This window comes from Asterias rubens, unplaced genomic scaffold (genome assembly GCF_902459465.1).
Source record: "Asterias rubens unplaced genomic scaffold, eAstRub1.3, whole genome shotgun sequence".
NCBI lineage: Eukaryota > Metazoa > Echinodermata > Asteroidea > Forcipulatida > Asteriidae > Asterias > Asterias rubens.
In genome coordinates, this window is record NW_022985709.1 from 1 (window position 1) to 10,478 (window position 10,478).

A 10,478-nucleotide genomic window follows, 5' to 3' on the forward strand; every position below is an offset into this window, starting at 1 on the left:
GTTGATCGGTTGATCGGTTGATCGGTTGATCGGTTGATCGGTTGATCGGTTGATCGGTTGATCGGTTGATCGGTTGATCGGTTGATCGGTTGATCGGTTGATCGGTTGATCGGTTGATCGGTTGATCGGTTGATCGGTTGATCGGTTGATCGGTTGATCGGTTGATCGGTTGATCGGTTGATCGGTTGATCGGTTGATCGGTTGATCGGTTGATCGGTTGATCGGTTGATCGGTTGATCGGTTGATCGGTTGATCGGTTGATCGGTTGATCGGTTGATCGGTTGATCGGTTGATCGGTTGATCGGTTGATCGGTTGATCGGTTGATCGGTTGATCGGTTGATCGGTTGATCGGTTGATCGGTTGATCGGTTGATCGGTTGATCGGTTGATCGGTTGATCGGTTGATCGGTTGATCGGTTGATCGGTTGATCGGTTGATCGGTTGATCGGTTGATCGGTTGATCGGTTGATCGGTTGATCGGTTGATCGGTTGATCGGTTGATCGGTTGATCGGTTGATCGGTTGATCGGTTGATCGGTTGATCGGTTGATCGGTTGATCGGTTGATCGGTTGATCGGTTGATCGGTTGATCGGTTGATCGGTTGATCGGTTGATCGGTGAATCGGTTGACGGTTGATCGGTTGATCGGTTGATCGGTTGATCGGTTGATCGGTTGATCGGTTGATCGGTTGATCGGTTGATCGGTTGATCGGTTGATCGGTTGATCGGTTGATCGGTTGATCGGTTGATCGGTTGATCGGTTGATCGGTTGATCGGTTGTCGGTGATCGGTTGATCGGTTGATCGGTTGATCGTTGATCGGTTGATCGGTTGATCGGTTGATCGGTTGATCGGTTGATCGGTTGATCGGTTGATCGGTTGATCGGTTGATCGGTTGATCGGTTGATCGGTTGATCGGTTGATCGGTTGATCGGTTGATCGGTTGACCGGTTGATCGGTTGATCGGTTGATCGTTTGATCGGTTGATCGGTTGATCGGTTGATCGGTTGATCGGTTGATCGGTTGATCGGTTGATCGGTTGATCGGTTGATCGGTTGATCGGGTTGATCGGTTGATCGGTTGATCGGTGATCGGTTGATCGGTGATCGGTTGATCGGTTGATCGGTTGATCGGTTGATCGGTGATCGGTTGATCGGTTGATCGGTTTGATCGGTTGATCGGTGGTTGATCGGTTGATCGGTTGATCGGTTGATCGGTTGATCGGTTGATCGGTTGATCGGTTGATCGGTTGATCGGTTGATCGGTTGATCGGTTGATCGGTTGATCGGTTGATCGGTTGATCGGTTGATCGGTTGATCGGTTGATCGGTTGATCGGTTGATCGGTTGATCGGTTGATCGGTTGATCGGTTGATCGGTTGATCGGTTGATCGGTTGATCGGTTGATCGGTTGATCGGTTGATCGGTTGATCGGTTGATCGGTTGATCGGTTGATCGGTTGATCGGTTGATCGGTTGATCGGTTGATCGGTTGATCGGTTGATCGGTTGATCGGTTGATCGATTGATCGATTGATCGATTGATTGATTGACTTTTCAAAACAAACACGTTTTTCATTCACCAAATATACAGCATTAAACAAACATAGAAAACTAACAAATTTCAATAACAGACTAGAAATATCTGTTACAGAGTCCGTTCAATGTCATTATTAGTAATCTAGAGAATGTTGCAGAGATCTCATTTCTTCAGGAAAGGGGGAACATTGTTCTGGAGCTGGTAGTAGCGGTACACTTTTAAGATTTTACTCTAAATACGATCTTCAAAATCTCTAAAGCTGTCTTGAAGTTTGAGTGCACCAGTACATACCAGTACATACTGGCTTTGTAGCGGACAATTAAATAGTTTAGCTAAATCAACATTTGGTCTTGGTCGGCCCCTGCTGTGGTGGATCAGGCACCAGTATGCTTCAAAAGTTAGTGTCAGTTTTGGAAGTTTTTTTTCTAATGCTTTGATGTAGGAGGTTCATTGCTGGTTGAATCGATGGGCAGTGTTAAGCATTTTTCAAGGAGGGTTTATTGTTATTGTTATTGATTTAATTGAATGGTTTAATGCCAATTCAGCCACAGGGGCTCAAGACTACTTACCAGCATTTCATTCAAAAATTATTTTATCTTTCTTTACTTTATATTGATTTAAATGTACTTCGAATGATCTAATGCCAGTTCAGCCCCATGGGCTCTACACTGCTTACCGGCAATTCTATTTTTCTCATTTAGAGATTGTTCTTCAAGAAATTTGAGAAGTCATGGAATAATTATTTCTACCTTTCTGTATTTTATTTCAGCCCTTGTTTAAAATGACGACCCAGGGGCACAGTCTTATTGAATTTAACCAGAAGAAGTACGATAACCTGCTCAACGAGTACGGCAAAGATCTGGTGAGTCTATCTTGGGACTCTGTCTTTAGTCGCTGCAGTTTTCCCGACTGCCAATATTCCTTACTACTTTGAGAGAGACTGCAGCACCCAGCACGGGAAAAAAATCCCCAAATCCATAAGGTCCCTCAGCAAAGAATAGCCACACAACATTGGAAAAACCCATTAGCTTTAAAGGATTTGGGTACTTTTTCAAAATGTCCATAGATTTACATTAAACTTACAGGGTTTGAAGATAATGATAGCGGAAAGCTTGCCTTCAAATATTACTTACTGAGGTGCTGCAGTTTTTGAGAAATGAGTAAAACAATGTCATGAAAATATGTTTGTACATGCTTAAAATAATTTTCGTCTCATCAGACGAAAATTATTTTCATGACATTGTTTTACTCATTTCCCAAAAACTACAGCACCTCAGCATGTAATATTTTCAGGGAAGCTTTTATACTATCATTATCTTCAAACTGTGTAAGTTTAGTGTAAATCTGTGGACATTGTGTTTTTTGTCCTACAAAAAGTACATACACCCTCTAAGTAAACCGATGCCCCAGAGAATTCCATAAGACTGCAGGGTTTAGATCTGGTGAATCTATCTTAGACGCTGCAGTTTCCATGAAGGGCAATAATCCTTCACTATCTTAGGAGAGACTGCCGCATCCAGCACTGCATCACTCTCAATTCATACTTGTCAAAGTGGTGTGTCGTGGTCGAGCGGTTAAATACACCGGATTCAAACCTTGGTGTTTCTGATCAGCAGAGTGTGGGTTGGAGTCCCGGTCGTGACACCTTGTGTGTCCTTAAGCAAAACACTTAATCATGGCTGCTTTGTAAAGTTGGGGAGGTAGTGTTTTCTGCTCTACCAGTCAGGCTTCTGATGGATGATACCCAAGCCTACTTTCATCATAACTATAAAGGGGGTAACCCTGTTTCAGCCCCAATAGTAGGTGGCAATGGCCTCTGGAAAACAATAATTGTAGCCCACGCCTTGAAGATGGCCTTCAGACCTGGAGTGTCTGGCAACATACAAAAAAATAAAAAGATGAGGAAAACAAATTAACAAAACCCATTTTAAAATAATCCAATGCATGATCACATCCCTTCTTTTAATGCAAGTTTTTTTTCTGGGCTCTTCCTTTTTTTTCCCCACAGACTGCCGTGTCTTTCCTGAAGATGTACAAGGCTGAGGACCTCATCGAGGTGAACATCAACGGAGCTTCGGCTTCATCCTGGGACGTCAGCCCCCCAAGTAGGAACGGACTCAGAGAACATCTCCTCTCCATGAACGTGGTGGAATTCCGCTACGCTTACTCTTTCAAACGGTAATCTTGTAGTTAGTGTTTTTCTCAGTTTGATTCCAGTCTTGTTCCAGTCTATAAGATCCTCTACTTGTGTTTCGCTGTCTCAATGCCTCAGCCCCTTCATATCTCACTGACTTATTGTCAATCAAAGAACCTGTCAGAAATCTGCATTCCTGTTCCCAAACTTCAATTTTTAGCATTCAAAGAACCAAACACAGTCGGGGGGATCGGGCCTTTTCTATTGCAGCACCAAGGATGTGAAATCATCTTCCTTAGAACGTCAGGCAATCTACTTCATTTTAAAACTTTGCTTAAATTTTACCTTTTTTCAAAAGCCTACTGTATGGTGCTATTAACAACAACTGTTGGATTAGTGCCTTATAAAATTAACGATCAATTGATTGATTGATTGATTGATTGATTGTTGCAAGTTCTCTGGTTCAGTAATGGTTTTGAGCTAATGTACATGTACTTCCCTTGCAGTCTTGTGGATTTGTCCCTGAAATTGAAGCTAAAACATCAACTACTGATGATAGAATTTCCTTTTCAAAATGATCCAGCTTTGATTCCTAAATAAAGTTGTTACCAACTTGTACCAATTGCAGAAACAGTGATTCCCCCCCCCCAGAAATTCAAGCCCTGAAAACAGTTAACCAATGTTATAATTTCCCAATAAATTGATCCATTTAGTCCTCAATTCAGGGATGTGATTTCTCCGTGTTTAACCAAAAATCAGTTTATTCTTTTAAATCCCAACCCCAAGAAAAAATCATATTTAATAAATTTTTAAGAAAACAAAGATAAGCCATATGGAATGCCCCAGATTGCAGACTAGGGCTGAGTCATTGTTTTAGTTCATCATAACCATTTTTATTGTAAGGAGCTTTTGATCATTTTTAGTACGCAAAATGCGCAGTATAAATACCATTTTTATTATTAGTATTAAATCTAAAGTCAAATGTATAGAAGCAGGCATCGTACCAACAAGCTTACCTGCTGGCAATCTTTCAAGCTTTGCGCTCACAAGCTTTTAACGCCTTGCGCTCATAGTTCAGTCTATCACATCCCTGTCAATTTAGTTTTTACCAACTTGTACCAATTGCAGAAACAGCGACAGTTCTCTGGTGACGCCAGTAGTTGAAGGGATCTACTCCTTCACATTGTCTGCAACCGACCCCAAAGAACGTGAGATAAGAAAACTTCTTGCGGAGCAGTTGGACACTAACGTCTCTTCACCAGTGTAAGTAAAGATTGACTTTATCTTTCAAACAAACCTTAAAGGCCCTGGACACTATTGGTAATTACTCAAAATAATTATAAGCATAAAACCTTACTTGGTAACCAGTTATGGGGAGAGGTTGGTAGTATAAAACATTGTGAGAACTGGCTCCCTCTGCAGTGAACTTAGTTTTTGAGAAAGAGGTAATTTCTCATTGAACTACATGTATTGAGAGCCTCTTTTACAACAATGTATGCATGAAAGCACATACCGTTGTGTAACAAGGGTGTTTTCTTTCATTATTCTCTTGCAAATTTGATGCCTAATTGAGTCCAAATTTTGACTGGTTTGTTATTTTTTGCTTTAAGATGATATTAGGATGCACCTATTGAGAAAACTAGTCTTTGAGAGTAACCAAGGTGTCCAGTGTCTTTAAACCATGAACTGATATAAATGATTGAAATGTGTGTATTAACCAATGAGAACTTTTATTATTTGTTTAAAGGCAGTGGACACTATTAGTAATTACTCAAAATAATTATTAGCATAAAACCTTTCTTGATTATGAGTAATGGGGAGAGGTTCATAGTATAAAACATTGTGAGAAACGGCTCCCTCTGAAGTGAAGTAGTTTTCAAGAAAGAAGTAATTTGATTTGAGACCTCAGATTTTGAATTTGAGGTCTCAAATTCAAGCATCTGAAAGCACACAACTTCTTGTGACCATGGTGCGACAAGGGTGTTTTTTTCTTTCATTAATATCTCGCAACCCTTGACGACCGATTGAGCACAAATTTCACAGGTTTGTTAATTTATGCATTTGTTGAGATACACTAACTGTGAAGACTAGTCTTTGACAATTACCAATAGTGTCCGCTGTCTTTAAGACTAACCAATCAGTGCCAGTTGTTGGTCATCACTATTCATTCTTTTTTTCTATGGTTATTTTTTTTCAGAGCCATCCCAAGAGCCTATCCTGGTTCAGTCCAAGTACCAGCCAAGGGTGATGCGGAACCAGCTACAAAAATACTCAGCTGTAAGTTTGAAAATAGAAATGTTTTTCAGAATTCCACATGATGTTTCGGCCCTAGCAGAGTCTTTCTGGGAGTCTTTGAGAACGACTCTGCTAGGGTCGCAATGACAGGCTTTACTACTGTTTGCATTCATACCATTGGTCCTTTTGGTCCCCAGCCGTGACACTTGTGTCCTTAAGCAATACACTTAACCATTGCTTCGTCCTGATGGGGCGTTAAGCCGTTGGTCCCATGTGCTGTGTGAAGCATGTAAAAGAACCCAGTGCACATATCGAAAAGAGAAGGGGTTCGCCCCGGTGTTCCTGGCTGTGGCTTCTGAATGCGCCGTAGCACCTTGTTAACCCTTAGAAGGTGCTACAAAGTTGGGTCTCAGAATTCATTACTTCAATAACCTACCCTTCTGTAATAGACATCTTAAACCATCTCAGCTCCCTGGTGGGGAGTATGCAGCCTGTGCAACATTAATATGCGCTACTCGGCTAAATCAGTCACAAGAACCATCTCTGCCCTCACAGGTACCCATTTACCCCTGGGTGGAGAGAAGCAATTATAGTTAAGTGTCTTGCTCAGGGACACAAGTGTCACGACCGGGATTCGAATCCATACTCTGCTGAACAGAAGCATCAGAGCTTGAGTTCGGTGCTCTTATCCGCTCGGCCACGACACCCTACGGGTTATTATTAATGTATATACAAAACACCTTGAGATTCTTGTAAGTAGAAACGTGTGCTATATAAGACTTAGATACATCACATTACACGAAACTTGATCCCATTTTCACTAAACTCCATTTTTTGTTCCCTCAGCGGAGTATTCCCAAGGTTACAGTAACATCACGATGAAGCTTGAATACGGCTCCATTGACGGGGTAGGTGGAGAGCGAGAATGGTGGGTGGTCAACAAAGATGAAGACATGATGTCCATCTTAACGTTCAATGATCGGGTAGCGTCCGACCTGTTTGCTCCGCTAGCTGGTTATGGGTAAGTGGAATCTGTTTTGGTAGTGATTGTTAACGTCTTGAAGTTTTTGTATTGAGGGCATTGGACACTATTGGTAATTACTCAAAATAATTGTTAGCATAAAACCTTACTTGGTAACGAGTAATGGGAGAGGTTGATAGTATAAAACATTGTGAGAAACGGCTCCCTCTGAAGTGATATAGTTTTTGAGAAAGTAATTTCTCACTAAATAATTTGAATTGATTTTGAGACCTCACAAAATCAAGCGTCTGATGAAAGCATACAACTTCGGGTAATAAGGTTTTTTAAACAATTTTTAAGGTTTGATATTTTTTGCACATAATGAGATACACCAAGTGATAAGACTGGTCTTTGACAATTACCAATAGTGTCCAGGGCCTTTAAGAGGAGCTACAAAAATACATCATCATTATCAACATCATCTACCAGCCAGGCTTCTGATGGATGATACCCAAGCCTACATCCATATGGACTGTAAAAGGGGTAACCCTGTTTCAGCCCTAGGAGTAGCTGGCAACAGCCCCTGGAAAAATAGATGATTTTTAGCCCACACTTTGAAGTGGCCTTCAGGACTTGTGTGTCTGGCGACTTGCAAGAAAAAATATACATGTAAAAAATCATCATCTAAGGTTTCAAGCTGTTGGAAAAATCCCTCCTCTTTAAATTGTTCTTGTATACATGTACATAATCCTATAAAATATTATAAAAATAAAATTCCTGTCGTTCCGAAAACAGAATCGTCGGTCTGTACGTTACCATCGTCCTGGTCGTCGGCAAGTTTGTGCGCATGATGTTCAGCGGCGTCTCGCAGACGATCATGTTCAAGGAATTCCCCAACGTGGACCGTATCGTCAAGCTCTGCCTGGACATCTTCTTGGTGCGTGAGTGTGGCGAGATGAAACTGGAGGAGGACCTGACGGCCAAGCTCATCTTCCTGTATCGCTCGCCAGCAATGCTGATCGAGTTCACCAGATACAAGAGAGACTAAACAGCCCCCCTCCCCCCACTCGTCGGGTTGAGAGGGAAGGTTTGTTAAATGTTCAGTTAAGAGAGAGAAGGGTTGCATGGTTGTGAGTTAAGGGTGGTGAGTTAAGCTCGTCTCTTGATGTATAGCCAGAGAAAACAAGACGATTTGTAAACTAAAGACAAACAGAAACAAGAAATTGTATTCTGCTTTGTGACAGCATTAGGGTTTGTTTTTCCATAGAAGAGGAAAATTAATTGAAACAGAAAAATACTTGTTTTTCAAAAGCATTTGCACCTGTTATGGTGAAGGGTAGGTGCAGAGGTTCAGTGTCATGTACATGTACATGTATCTCGAAGCATACAATGAACTTAGGTTATTTTATTACAAGAGTCTTTTAACACAGTATTTCATGCCTTGTGTCTTTGTTTTGTGTCTGGTATAAGTTTCTGGTATTGAGGCGAATGAAACGATGATTTGTCATAATATGGGCTTGAAGCTGCCATTACCAGCAAACAGTCTAATCTATATGCCTGCATTGCCTTTGGTACAGTGTTGTACTCAAAGAGGTTCTGCATGCATTACCTTGATTTATGAATGAACAACAATCAATGCAATGTATACAATAACCCTCCTACTATTGGTGCACTCGCCTGCCCCCAACTCGCTTGTTCCATGGGCAACTGTGGAGACTGGCCAAGAATACACAAGCCATGGGGTTTCATATAATCCGTGTACATGTACTTGGTCTGGCCACCAAAGTGTGTGTTGGCCACTAAAGTCATGAGATTTTTGCCTTTGGATTTTAGGCACCAATTTGTCAGCTGAGAGTGAACATGTTTTCAATGCAAGGCACAAACATCCCCTCCCCCCACCCTGAGTTTTTCAAATCTTTGAGTTTTTCAAATCTCTGAGTTTTTCAAATCTTTGAGTTTTTCAAATCTTTGAGTTTTTTCAAATTATTTTCTACGCCACTCTGAAATAAAGTAGGAGGATTGACGTTAAGATTAGGAGTCAACCAATCAGGAGAGACGTAGCAACCCTGAGTAGAGAATGGTTGGGAAACCATTTGGTCGTTGGTTCGCACAGTACTAATCGTGATTTTCAACGCTGATATTTAATCATGTTTTTCTACCGCATGAGGGCGCTTTCAATCGCAAAATTTCCTTGCATCACTGTTACAGTTTTGTCTTGTTTTGACTGGCTGAAATGGCCAAATAAATGATAATAATAATAACCATGGAATAAAAAGCAACACTAAAAAAAAAAAAAAAAAAAAAATAATAATTTTATTTGTTTCACATTATGTTAAATGGTCCACATATGCCTTCATGTGGTCAAATATGCAGAATTTGTTTTCTTCAAAATCTTCATTATAGACAATGAATTACATTATACGATATGAATATTTTAATGTTCTCGAACATGAATTTTTTTTACATCGAGGTATTTTCAGAAGTTAGAAACCATAAGTCGTTACTTTAGATTTAATGACTTTTGTCCCATGCTTAGTTTTAATTAAACCTCAAGCACACTAAAGCAGTCTTAGATTTTGAAAAAAAAGTTGAGTGTGTTTGGAGAACAGAACTTTTTGAGTTTTATTTTTACTAACTCAACATCTTTTGAAGAAACGAAAAATATATTTTTCTTTGCCAAAATGACTTTTGCCTTATGAGACGCAACTCAGGAGCTGAAAAGTTTTAAAATCCGTAAATTATATACTGTTACTGAAACGTTAATTTGTTGATGTTTTTTTTAATTCTGAGTTTTTCCTTTTGACTTCTTCTGTTTGTTTAGTTTTTAGTGGTTGTAGTTTAAGTTACTTTGAGTAATAAAATAATTTGTTAGTTTTTTATCTTCACTTAATTTTGGAGTAGTGGTAGATAAGCTAGTTCGTAAAATGGAAAAATTCCGGGTGATGCATAGATTCTGTGAATATAGTTAGAAGAACGTTTGTATAGAGCTATGGTTGTTGTTTTTGTGGTGTATTCGAGAGGTTTCGCAATACGGATACTGATACAAATACGATAACCGTATCCATTCACGTTGAATGCGTGTCAGATTTCGCAATCTGTGTCATATTTCGCAATCAAAGAGTTGTGTCAGGTCAAGGAAAAAGTACATATATTTACACTGGATTTTCCACATATTTTGCAAGAAGATTGCGAACATATTTCTATCTATGTAATGAATGACACACTGAAAACAATCACAGGGACAATGCGGCTGCAAGTGAAGTGAACACACAAAGTGCTGACGTATCCGTTTCTGTATATGTAGCCTTGTGAAACCTCTGTATTGTCTAATCATGGTGTGTAACATCTATGTCATTCTCGTTTCGTGTAAAATCTGTTTTAAATTTTGTCGTAAAATTAAGAGTTTTTTTTTTTTTAAATGTGTAATAATGACGCTTTGCTTCTGTATGTGCCATAAACCCAAGGTGTTCACTGATTGGTCGCTTTGAGAAGAGAATGTCATAACTGAGTGATCTGATTGGACGACATTCTCAAAGTGTGACTTAGATTCTGACCAATCATGATTCCTGTATGTAGCGTAGTTCGTAGGTAAGTGTTTGGTGGATTAAAGTACA

At 40.1% G+C, this 10,478-nt stretch overlaps 1 protein-coding gene across 1 annotated transcript; it reads left to right on the forward strand.

The window, feature by feature from the left end:
* Positions 1-2,303: 2,303 nt before the first annotated feature.
* LOC117305964 (piezo-type mechanosensitive ion channel component 2-like) lies at positions 2,304-10,007 on the forward strand (the record flags this gene model as incomplete). The annotated part of the gene is given in 6 exon segments (XM_033790810.1): positions 2,304-2,396; positions 3,543-3,712; positions 4,797-4,931; positions 5,866-5,945; positions 6,750-6,924; positions 7,660-10,007. Coding segments are annotated over 6 exon segments (906 nt in total), but the record flags the coding sequence as incomplete, so codon positions are not given.
* Between the last annotated feature and the right edge of the window lie 471 nt (positions 10,008-10,478).